At 53.3% G+C, this 12956-nt stretch overlaps 1 protein-coding gene across 8 annotated transcripts in view; it reads right to left on the bottom strand.

Moving 5' to 3' along the window:
- HSPA12A (heat shock protein family A (Hsp70) member 12A) overlaps positions 1–12956 on the bottom strand; it is a 139132-nt gene that overhangs the window by 48248 nt on the left and 77928 nt on the right. The window contains exon 1 of one of the 8 annotated variants that reach the window (XM_081074990.1): positions 11872–12054. The exons of 6 other annotated variants lie outside the window; for them this stretch is intronic. In XM_081074990.1, the coding sequence (XP_080931116.1) occupies positions 11872–11914 (43 nt within the window). In that variant the 5' untranslated portion in view covers positions 11915–12054. Of the gene's footprint in view, positions 1–11871; positions 12055–12956 lie in introns of those variants that run through there. One more of the 8 variants, XM_081074993.1, reaches the window with a different exon arrangement.

Genomic DNA, 12956 nt, shown 5'->3' with positions numbered 1-12956 from the left:
CAGGGGTGCCCCTGAAACCACCAGACCCGGGCTGAGTGCTGCACCCCAATGTGCCTTATCTTCAGCCTCCCCCCACCACCAGCATCCCAACCCAGACAGGCAGGACCTTAGCTTGCTCTGAGAGACAGCATGACCCTATTCTGCCACTAAGTCACTGCGTGTTATTAAGGTCACTGCCACTTTCTAGGACTCTTTCTTCATCTGGAAAATGAAGAAGTTGGCTCACAGAACACCGAACACCCTATCACAGAACACCCTATCTGCACCCACTGGCTTTCACCATGTCTCCCTCTGCTCATGGAAGTCACACTACGTGCTAACGGCTGATAAAGACACAAATATGCAGAGCAACTCCTCCCTCAGGTCTCCACTAGTTCCGAGGTTCCACGGCACCTCCATTTACCCAGCAGTGAAATCCCCCGCAAACTGTTAGGCCTGACATAGTGTTGTCGAGTTTTTATTTTGCCAGGGACAGACATTAAACTTTCTTTTTTTATTAAATCTATCTCCTGCGATTATAGTCGATTCATAAAAGAAAGGAAAATAAGACTGGATCGGTTATCTACCATGAAGAAAAAAAATACTTTGAACTCCAAAATATAGTGGCTTAAAATAACAACCACTTATCGGCCACTTATAGAACTCTGCAATTTGGGATTTTCCAACCTGGGGCCAATGCCTGCAGTTCAGACATGTGAAGGCTGAACGGGCCAGATGGCCCCAGACAGCCTCCCTCACAGGTGATGCTCACCTGGGCTGTGGATGGGGGAGCCTCAGTTTCCCACTCTTGTGGTTTCTCCAACAAGTAAGAGGCTGGGGGAGGTGCAGAGAGAACGCCAGGCTCCCGGCACTCCCTCCTAGACCAAGCGGCAGCCCAAGTTCCAGAAACCACCCCACAATCCTCACTAGCAAATCGCCTTTGGGGCTTCCTCTAGCTAGCAAAGGTTTGATTACGTCTGCCAAGGGCCAGGGCACAAAAGATGGGCAACCACGAATGTCAACTGAAGTCAGAAGACGCAAGAAAGCAGAAGAGAAAAGGTTGTGCCTGGGTTCTACCGCTAAGGACTCTCTCATTCACAGCAATTAGATGTGGTACCTCCTTCCTCTGAGTTTAGCATTGCTTCTTCAAACACTCTTTCAAAATGTCACTCCTGCAGGGAGAGACAAGGCATTCATGTGTTCATGGGAACGACGTTCAGATCCATGCGCCACCTCTGGCTGATGCCGAGTGGCCAGCTGGACTGCTGTGAGGAGAAGGACTTGGAGACCATCTCTGGGCTCAGCAGAGAAGCGTGCAGAGGGAGTCAGCCAACATGGATTCTTATCCTGGCTTTGCCAAGTGTCTGGGGGCAGCCTCTTCTCTTCCCTGACCTCAGTCTGCCCATCTATACAATGAGAGGGTAGGCCCAACCCAGACCTTTGACCACCCAGGTTCCACCTGGCTGTAGATGCCACCTACGAGCTCTGTTCTCTCAACAGCTGTCTGCTCTGGGAACAGGACTCCTGATACTTGTGCTGAAACAGTTTCCTATCCCAGCCAGTACAGAGGCCCCTCAAGGACAGTAAGACAAGGAAAAGAAAGAAAGGAAGTGGCCAGAGGCATTTAACCTTTAGCCCACAGAAACCTGGGGAACAAACGAACAGAGGCCAGCCAGTGGCCTCCAAGGCTGCAGGCTGGAACGCTAACACCTACATCTTCGGTGTCCCAAACAGGAGGCAGGAGTCTGCGTACAGAAACCACTGTTCCCAGTCACAGAGAAACCAACAAGATCACAGGGTCTGATTTACAGTGAACAGAAGGCAGCAAAGGGGATCACTTTTTTCCAGTTTATGGGAAACAAAGGACATTGGCAAAACCCACTTACTTCCCTCTGAGTTCTGGGGTGCTCAGGGGGTTGATGGAACAGGGGATCTATCCTACAGAACTTACTACCTTCCCAGAGTCTCCGTTTCTGACAGTAAAATTGGAACGTAGTCGGCAAAACTCCCCAAAAAACATGCTCTACCCCTGAGAAGTATAACCATCTCAAAAGTTCAGTTCATGTACTCAGAACTGAGGTGAAGGTAAGAGAAGTGACCGGAGGCTCTTCTTGATTGATGGCCCCACGTTGTAACGGCACAAACATTTTTAAATGGACACTCATCTTACAGCAAACAGAAACATAGGCATCTCTGCTATCATGGGGTACATTTTCCTGAAACTCTTCACATTCTGTAAAATCATGCCCTAAAAAAATAGGATTTATGGGGAAAATAGGGTTGGTGCATATCACTCAACACCTACGGAACCTTGTCATCCTGAGCCTTTCCAGAAACAGCAGTGGCTCTAGTAAGATCTGACATCGTAAGCCCTGCCAGGCTCCTCCTCGGAGGTGAAGGGCCTCAGGCACTCACTTCTCCCAGAGACCATTCCCCTCAAAATGAAGAGCCCCACCCAGGGGGTCATCTGCACCCACTGTTTTCTTCTAGGGGCAATGCCTTCAGCTCCTTCATCTGCCCCGTCGGGCTCCCCATAGACTTAAGGGGAGAAAGGTGCATCTAAAATTTTCAGATTTCTTCTCAGTTCCTCACCTATTGCTGTTTAATCATGAGAAAGCGTGCCCTGATCTATCAAAACAAACACACTGGGGAAATCTGCCAATGAGCCGACACAACTTCCATGTACCCCAACCCCATTCTCCCACTTCCCAACCATACAAACACATGCTGCAGAGCAACAAACAAACCATTTTAGGTGTAAGATAACTGGAAGTTGCTTTTAAAGATAATTGGACTATGAGTAACATCTGATTTACAACGGGCTGGTTTCTTGACATTACACGCTCACAGAAAATCTTAAGAAGTGAGAAAAATCTAACCTACAGGTTGTTTCAAAATGTAACACAATCTTTTAACGTTGGTACATTTTAGCCAAACTGTGAGATTAAAAATAGTCATAAATTCTTCGCAGCATCTCCGCTGAGGCAGTGGAGTCTATATCTGGGCTGGCTGTGGGGCCTGCTTTCACCACAAGAAGGCCGTATAAGTGATACCGTGCGACTTCTCAGGAAGGCCTCAAGGGGCCCTGCAGCTTCCCTTCTCCTCTTGATGGCCTGAGACCACCACGTACAGAAGCCTGAGCTAGGCTCCTTGAGGATAAAGGACCCCGTGGAGAAAGAAGGCCACAGACAGCCAGCATCCACCCGCAGAGCTATGAGTGATGATACCTGCACTCTCCAGTCCAGCCCGACCATCACATAGCTGCAGTCCCAGCAGTGACCTCAGGCACGACGAGCAGAAGAGCCACCCAGCGGAAACCTACCTACCCCCAGAATCCTGAGCAAACACACAGCTACTCCCTTAAGCCGTTACATTTGGGGGATGGTTTGTTACATTGTAAAAGCAAATAGAAAGTGACATTTTGTAGACATTTCACTAATTCTTTAATAACTTAATAGCACTTGGGAGACAATGAACCTTTTATTTAGGTCTGATTCCATAGGACCCTGAGAAGGGGCTAAGATGGCCCTGAAAGCAGCAGGGTCTCCAAGAACCCGATCAGGATTATGTAAAAGTCAAGGGCTGACCAACAACCCCAACTCCAAGAAGGCGTCATGCAGCAGACTCAAGAGGAACCCAACTCATGTAAAACATGGAGGAGGAACAGTTCCCAGCATTCAGACTGTTCCTGGGGAGACGGAAGGCTCTCTAACTAACATTCCTAAATCCAGGCAAGACCCCCAATGTTTCTGGCTATGGTAGGCTGAATAACAGCCCCCCAAATATGCCCGTGGCCTAATCTCCGGAACCTAGGAGTACGTTACCTGACATGGCAAACGGGATTTTGCAGGTATAATTAAATTAAGGAGCTGGAGGTGGGGAGATAATTCTGATTGTCCAGGTGGGCCTCAGAAGAGTTGCTTACACAAGTCCTTACAAGAGGGAGACAGGAGGGCAGAGTCGGAAAGGGGAAGCAATAATGGGAGCAGAAGCTGGAGGGATACACTTTAAAAATGGAAGAAGGGGTCACAAGCCAAGGAATATGGGTGACCTCCAGAAGCTGGGGAGAAACAGGTTCTCCCCAGAGCTTCCTTCCAGAAGGAACACAGCTCTGCCCACACCTTGATTTTTAACTCAGTTAGGCCCAGTATGGACTTCCAACCGCCAGACTAAAAGAATAAATTGATGTTGTTTTATACCACAGAGTTTGTGGTAGTTTTGCAAGAATGTAACTTAGCACTGTTATTTGTAATACCATCAACAACTAATAATAATAACTAACATTAATTCCGTGTCTACTCTGCGGTCAGCCCTGTTCTAAGTGCTTTTCTTGTATCTACTTCATTTAATCCTCACAAAAACACATGAAGAAGACTATTATAATCCATATTTTACAGATGAGAAAACCGAGCCTTTAGGAAGTAAAGTAACTTGCCAGGACCATAGAGCAAGTTAATGACACAGCCCAGAGTTGAACCCAGGCCGTCTGGCTCCGCATCCCACGTTTAACCCCTACGCCTCCCAAATCAAACCAACAGTGACAATGACCAATCACAGCCACTAACTGCACCAGGCTCCTGCTTAGCACCTGACATACATCCCCTCACTTAATTCTCACCGTGCCCCGGTGGAGCGGGATTTTTAATCATCTGTGTTTACAGCAGAAGAAACTGAGGCATAGCGATGTTACACCCAGACATTCAACACATCTGAACCCAGAAGTGTCTGAGCCCAAAGCCCGGGTGTAACCTCACACCTTCCTGCCTCCGGCGTCGCACATCCCAGATGGCTGAGAAGAGGACAGAGATAAATAGCACAACCATATAGTTTATCTTCCCAGCTGGGATACTTAGCAACTGAAAGGAGTCACTACCAATACTTTCACCGAGACAAGAGGCATACACCAGAACTGTCCCAGCAAGCCAGGACGCATGGCCGCCCTAAAGATCAGGGGAGTAAAACCGAGGCCGATACTCTGTGGCTCGGGGCTCCCCGGAAAGGGTGCCGTGGGGCAGCCATCAGCCTCACCTGATATCACAGCTGCCAGGCCATGGGCAAGGCTAGAAGAGGAGGGGTAGTCCTGGCAGGACTTAGAGAAGCACCTGCAAGACTGCAGATCTGGGGTCTCAGCACAGCGAGTGGAGCCTGTCTGATGCTCGGTGAACTAGGGGTCCATGTGAAGGCAGAACGTCTGACAGCCCTGGGTAGAGTCCAGGGAAGTAAAGAGACCTTGAACCCCACTGGTGCCCCAGTCAGGAAACTCAGCCAGAAGCTCAGAGCCTTGGCAAAGAACCAACTGGGAGTCAAACGGGGCCGACAGCCTGAAACATCCAGCTCTCCTCCAAAGTTCTGGACCTGCGAGACAAGAATGTGGCTCGGCCTGAGGCTCAGGCTGAGGTCTGCTCCCTCCTCGCTGTAGGACCGCGGGCCAGCCTTTCTGCCCTGGGAGCCTCCTGGATGAAACGCAGCTGCTGATAACTGCCCTACCTGTGTCCCCTGGATTCGTCATCATAAACAATAACAGCAGATAAAAGCAAATGAGTCAGGAAGTGTACTCAGCACTTAGCAGGGGTTATGGGAGTAAATCAAATGCACTCAGAAATGGGTACCAGGATTATTCCCACTTTATAGATAAGGAAACGGAGGTGGGGGGGGGGGTTGGCTAAGTAACTTGCCCAGAATCCCATGGGAAAGCCAGGACTGGAATCTAAGTTGACGGCCCCTGTGAAATCCCTCTGGAATATTCTCCTTCCCCACCTGACCAACCTAAAGCAGCACATTTTAGTGCAGGGCTCCCCTGAAAAAGGGTCCCATTCTCCTGGCAGGCCAGAGACAACTGTGGTGGTCCATGACCAGAGACACGAGTTCCCACCGGATTTTAAGACCCACTTTGGGTGCACTTTGTCAAATACATGTTCCCAGGCCCCATTTGTCTAGAGGGCCTCGTGCCAGGACGTCTGGGAAGGAGAAGTAGAAGGACTTCCCGGCAGGTGATTCCTAAAGCTTTCCTCTTCCTTTTCAGTGCCCTTGGAGCCTGATTCCAGTCTGGTGCTCCTGTGTCCCTGACCTCTGCTAAAACTCTCTCTCGTCTCCCTCTGTATCTGGTACAGAGCCAAACCCAGGCAACAATAAAGTGTACTAACCTTGTTTGGCTTGCCGTGCATTTTTGCTGTGGTTACCTTCTGTTTGTGGCAAGGGACACAGGTTTTCTATTTATGGAATTGACATATGAAAAAGACTCTTAAAATAAATGCATTTAAAAAAAAAAAAACACCAGTAGATAATTTTTTAAATAATCAATACCTCATGGTTTGGCTGATTAGGTACATATCGTGGCAGGTGAACCCCACATGGCTGAAGATAGGGGAACAGTTACCCGAGGACAGGCTGTGCCTGTGGAAGCTTCCCTGACAACCCTGAGCTCTGTTCTAGCGTCACCCCCAGGCGCTATGTCACCCTGAGGAGTGCACTTAATTCCTCTGAGGCTCAGTTTCCCCCTGCAAAAGAATCACACACTACATGGAGTGTTTATGAAGATTGAGATGCTACAGGTGAGGCTTTGAAGAACTCTTTGCTGACTCAATCCAGCGCCAAGGAGTAAGCTGTCTGCTGCCCCCTGCCCCACAACCCCATGTGCTAAGGTCCCGAGTCTGAAATCCAGATATGTGGTAACTCACAGATTTTCAAACTTGGCTGCTCACTCAGAGACATCCTGATGTAATAGTTCTGGGACCAAGCCTGGACATCGGGACTTTTAAAAAACTCTCCAGGGGATGCTAAGAAGTGGCCAGGATTGAGAACCACTGTGATGACTAAAACCAGTGGCCAAAACGTGTCACATCTGACATCACACGCTCCAGGCCCAGCCCATAGCTGCCATCATTCTTGCTTCTCACCAGTGAAATCTGCAGAGATGGGGTAAAGGCACTGGACGGGGCTGGCTCTGTTTTTGCCAGGAAAGAGGAGTTCACTGAAGGTCTAAAGGCATCAGGACCTAACATACATATTCCTCACGTAGCCCCAAGTCAGAAAAATCAGAGCAGAATCTGCTCTCCTCCTAAAGCCCCCAAAGAAAGCAGGCCAGCTGGACCCGCCACCACACCATACAGAGCACGGGCAATCCCAGTGGGCATCTGGGGGGCAGAGGCAGGAAGGCCACCTCTCCCTTCCTGCTGTGGGGAAAGAGCACCATAAATCAAAAAAAAAAAAAAAAAAAAAAAAAAAACGTTTCCTGCCCATCCATTCTCTCCACTGTTCCCACAATAGACCTAGGCAGGCATCATGCACCCTTGCACACACCAGGAAAGGAAAGCTTAGCTGGGGCTGACATGCAGTCTTTGGACTCCAAATCCACTTTGCAGCTCTACCCCACTGCACCTGGGAGTCGTATGCACTAAAAAGAATAGAGCGAGGATTTGCAGAGCCCACTGCGGTGGGGCGGGGTTCATTTCCGAGCAGTGCCCGCACTTCTGGGGCGGCTCCTTGGCTCACCGTGCTCTCCTGGCAGTGCCCAGACCCGATGTACCTCAGGTGGGAGGCGCTCGCTCCCTCCCATGTGCCGCTCATTCATTAAGGCCCCTGGTGCCTCCCTGCCATCCTAATTATGCACAGTGATCACAAAGAAGCTCTCTCCCTTACCAAAGAGGCCTGTTTCCGCCATGAGGGAGCATTTCGCCCCCACAAGATTGAGTTGTCACTCAAAGCCTCGTTGGAATCTCTTCAGGGATTGACTGAGCCATAACCGCACCCCTTGTGCTTCCTCCCACTCCTGAGTATCTGCGCTTCTAGAAGCGCCACTCCACCGTGGAGGGGGCAGGATGCGAGTGCCATTCCCCACTGCTGTGCTGCCTCGTGGCTTCCTGACTGATATTCACTCAACACATAAAAGGGTATATTTATTGAGCACCTACAATGCGCCTTTACTAAGAGTATGGCAATGAAAGACACAGTCCCTGCCCTTGTTGGGAAAAAAGGCATTAAGAGAAAGAGCAAAAACTTTATATGACCGATTCATATACCAACTCCAGCACTAATTAGCTGGGTGATTTGGTGCTATGGCTGGGCAAGTTACCCATTTCTCAAAGGCATCAACGACCTCATTGGCAAAATGGGGTCACAATATCACCAACCTCAAAGGGTTGTGGGAGGTGTCAATGGGATATGCACATATAAAAGGGGAACATCGTGCAAATCACCAATGCTTAGTACCGAAGTCTTGGGGAACCACACAGTTGGGATCTCACTCAGATGGATGACTCCAAGAACGCTTCCTGAGAAGTGATACCTGAACTGAGTTTTGAAGGATGAGTAGCAATTTGTTAGCGATAGGAAATTCCTGGTAGGGGGACCTGCGTGAGGGCCAAAGGAGATCACAGGGCTCTAGAGGGGAAACACAAGACACTGTGTGGGAAGCACGCACATGGCGTACTAGGGACCATACAGTGGCAGGGGACACAGCTGCAGAGGCAGATATGGACACGGAAGTGGACCCCATGGCCAGAGTCCCAACCAGTGATACCCAAAGCATCACTTCAACTTTGGCTTGGCTCCTTGGGAAGCCACAACCAGCACCCTTTCACTTCCATCAGTAGCTTGGTGGCCATAGGGAAATGGGGCAGCCACACTTGACTAGTCATGCCTTCATTCATTCACTGAATAAAATTCCCTAAAGGCCTATGACATGCTAAGCACATGCCAGGAGAGGCTGTACAGCTTGACCACCTCCTAACCGTCGCTCAGCCCATTTCCAGCTGTGTCACGCTGGCCTGAAAGCTTTCTCTTCGGTGAACTGCGGGTAACAGGGCCCCCTCATGAGTCATTCATTCAGTAACAAATGTGGTGAGGGCTAACTGAGATACGGATTTCAGCATCAAGTAAGTCCTCAACACATCTGTGTTTACAATGTTTATTTTTACTATGATTAACTACCAGGACGGTAAGAATCCCATCTCAAAAGTCCAAAGCAATGCCTCCAGAGGTACCCCCAACCCAGGTAAAACCCCATCTGCTGTTCCTCTCCTTACCCTGCCCCCACCCATCCTGGAACAAATTACTAGCTTTCCACTGCCTACACCTCCCCTGACTGGGTCACCACGGGAGCCAGCCAAACCTGCCCCACCCCTTCCAAGTTCATCTCATCCTTCTAGGGCTCTATGAGTCAACCAGAACAGGTCTTGGCGGGGCAGGACTGAAGGTCATCTCAGTCTTTGCTGTTCAAAGCTCCAAAGATTAAAGGGTGGCCCTTCTGACGTTGTAAATGAACTAATTTAAATGTTCTATTAAGGAAATTTGCAAGCATCTACAAAGCACATGAAATAGTAATGGAATTGCCTTGTACTCATCACCCATCTTCAACAACTACCAACACTCCACCACTCTTGTTTAGTGGGTACCTCCATCCACCCACCCCACCCTCACTTGATTTGTTGGGAAAAAATGTATGGCCAGCCTTCCTGGCACTCCCCGCACTCAGGGCTCCCACTGCTCACAAGTCCCAACAAAGATGGATGCCTGTGGCACTTATCCTTTTGCATCAAGGGCATCCTTGAAATAATCCCGTGAAGAACAACCATTTTTATGTCCCTAACAGAATGGTAATCACTGGCCGCACCCATGGAGGTGAAGGGTTGGAGCCCTGGACTCAGATGGCCGGTCCGAATCAATACTGCCTCGATGCGTGACCTTGGATAGGTCATTCAACCTATGTTTAGATTTCCTACCCAGTAAGAGGGGAATGCTGGTAGCACAATTGTTCTGAGATTTAAAAAATAAAATACTTCATGTTCATCTTTCCAGCCCAGAATACACACTGAGGAAACCTCAGAAACAGATGTGTTAGGCGGTGGGTGAGCAGGCTCTGTTCCTATGAGACATTATCAGTATCTCCCATTTATACATGAAGAGATGGGAGCCCAAAGAGAAGCAGTGAGTTGCCAGGGAGAGCCTGCTCTGTGTCCCAAGTCCACGTGCTAGGAATTCTCACAGGCTGCCTTGAACTGCCCATGATTGGAATTGAAGAAACACTAAAACAGACACAGGGGAAGGGGGCAGGAGGTTCACCACCCCAGCACGTGTACCTCGTCCTGGATGGCGAGCTCTCCCAGCCCTGAGGAAGACAACCCCAACCACGCAGTGAGTGCCCGTGTGTGTGTGTGTGTGTGTGTGTGTGTGTGTTTCTGTGTGTGTGTGTGTTTCTGTGTGTGTGTGTGCAATAAAGCTGCTGATTTCCATTTTATGAGACAAAATGGTTGTGTGGGGTGGACATCCCTGCTCACTCTTCTGATCTGACAAATCCTATGGCCCACCTTGCGTTTGATACAGCCACTCACCATTTATCCCAGCAAGAGAGGCAAGAAACTGGTTCACTAACTTAAAGCTTTAGCAGCTCTTGGTAATTCAGCTGCTCCTCCCTATCATCCTATTTTTTTTTCTTCCAATTTAAAGGAAAGGGGTGGGGAAAATGAACCAATCCAGTTGCTGACTGGTGTGCAGACAAAGACGGCCTCTAGCCCATTGCCAGTGTTTGCCAGCTGGGGAAGGACAGGGGATGGGGGCAGTTTGGGGATGTTTGAACACCACCTGGGCTCGGGGCCTGGGCTCTCCACGCGTGCTCCCAGAATCTGCCCCTCCCTCTGCACTCCCCCACCACTGCAGTGCCCTGTGGGGAGGCACCTCCCAGATCCGCAGAAACAATGGGCTGGGGAGGGGGCAGGTGCCTCTGGAGCTCGGCAGAGGGCGGGGGCCGCAGCCACAGACAGCAAGTCTCTGATCACACAGCCCCTGGTGGCTGTGCAGCCACCTGACTCAGTTTCCCCAGCTTTGGGTCTCCGAAAAGCCGAGAGCTCCTTTCCTGGATGAATTTCCCTTAAGTCCCGGGCATTTTAATTTCATCCTCGCTAGGCCGCTAGAATTGTTGCTCTGGGGGAAGCCGCGGGGCCACGCACCTCCAGCCGGTGCCCCTGCCACAGCCCTGCAGATCAGGGACGCACGGCGCCTCCACGCACCCAACTTTCTCCACTTGGGACCCACAATCCTGTCCAGCCCGTCCGTTCCGCCGGCGAAGCCGTGATTTTATAGCCCGGGGCTCCAGGAGCTGCTCCTCCAGTTCCCCGGCTCCTGGGTCTTCTCTCCCTCCTTACCCCGCCCCCGCCCCATCTGAGCCCTAACCACGCTCCCCAACGAAAGCCGCCCTGCCACAATGCGAAATGCGAGTATCTGTCCTGTGCACTGGGTGCTGCCTTCCTCCCCACCCTCGCCGGGGCAAAGGGGGGACAGCTGAGCCCCCGCCGCGGCGCCCCTCCCAGCCCAGAGAATCCCTGAGGACAGGCGTGGAGGGGAGTAGGCTGCAGTTGGGACCGGAGCGCAGCCCCCGTTCCGGGCGCGTGGACCGACTCGGCGGGGAGAGGGAGGGGACAGGTCCAAATCCCCGATTTCCCCCTGGGCTCCCACCTCCTCGCTGAGTCACGGAAATGAGCCCCTGGGGATGCCCGGCCCTCCCGCCGCCAGCCCTTTCTCGGGTGAGCGCTGGCGTCCCCTCACAGCGTGCAGGGGACGGGCATGCCGGACAGTTCTCACCCGGGCTCGCACCCGGCCCCGCAAGGGGCGCCACCCCGCGGCGGGGACGGCCAGGGTGCCCGGGCGGAGGTTACGGTCCCCGCCGCAGTGTCCGCACCCCGGCCTGGAACGGAGCACGTGACCGGTGGGCCGCCTCCGGCCCCCGGGACCCCCGGCCCCACCGTGGCGCTGACCTCGGCCCCACCGATCGAGCAGAATGGGGCGGGAGCGCCCACTTTCCCGCGGCCCGGGAGGGAGCTGCGGGGCGCCGGGCCGAGCGCGCCTCCCCCCTCCCCGGCCCGCCCCGCCGCAGCCGCAGGACCGGCGCTCCGCACTCACCTCGAGCCCCCGTGTCGCTGCCGCCAGCATCCTTGTTGGCCATGGTCGCGCAGCCCCGGGCCGCGAGACGAGCCTCCCGCGCAGCGCTCGTGTCCGTGGGGCTCCTGCCCGCGTCCTCAGCCGCGCTCCGGCCGGGTCTGAGCCGCCGGGCTGGGGAGCACCGCTCTGACGCGCCGCCGCCGCAGCCCGGGCTCCTCCCCGCGCTCCTCCCGGGCCCGCCCCGCGCCCCGCCCCGCGCCCCGCCCCGCCAGGCCGGGCGGCTGGAAAAGGCCGGGAAAACCCGGGAAGGCAGGCGCGTCGTGGGGCGCGTCGGGACCCGGCCCTCCGAGGTCCGGCTCCTCCTCCCCGGGGCTCGCGGCCCGGGCTCCCTGGCTCGCCCCACGGATGCAGGAGCGCGCAGGGCACACGGCGCGGCGGGCGGTGGGACTCGAGGTCAGGCGCCCTCGGTCCCGCTGCGCGTCCGCCCTGGAATCGCTGGGGGCGGAATCCCGGCGGCAGGCACGGGACGCACACCCCACCCTCCCGAGGACGCCTGCCCCGGTCCGCCCCAGGGTCCCAAAGGGGCGGTCAAGGGCCCGCGCAAAGGCAGAACCTGGCACGGCCAGGACTCAGGCTGCAGACCCGGGGCCTGCTCGGGGGCCGCGCTCTGCGCCCCGCCGCCGGCGTCGGCATCCGGGCCGCCCCTGGGGCTCCATGGCAACTCCGGAGCCCGGAGGCGCTTTCGGCGGAGGCTGCCTAGCGCCTTCCACATATGGGCTCTCACCCGGACCCTCGTTAAAAGTCTGAGAATAACGACATCAATAATGCAGAGCTTTGGCGGTCAGTGATTCACTCTCCCTGTCCTAGGGCTCCACCACACATAAACGCGCGCGCGTCCCTGGCAGGTACCTGTTCGGGCCTGGCCAGGTGGCTTCTGGGTCAGCAGTGCCACCCGTCGCGGCAACGAGGGCAGTGATGATGACCACTGTTACTGGGTCCTTCCAATGTGCCTGACACTATGCTAAGTGCTTAAGAACTTTATCTCATTTTCTTTTCATAACTAAGAGGTGGGGACTAGTGGCCCCCATTTTGCAGATAAGAAAACT

The sequence above is a fragment of the Rhinolophus hipposideros genome (genome assembly GCF_964194185.1).
Source record: "Rhinolophus hipposideros genome assembly, chromosome: 15".
NCBI lineage: Eukaryota > Metazoa > Chordata > Mammalia > Chiroptera > Rhinolophidae > Rhinolophus > Rhinolophus hipposideros.
The sequence above is the reverse complement of the archived record's forward strand: the minus strand, read 5'-3'. Positions and strand labels throughout refer to the sequence as shown.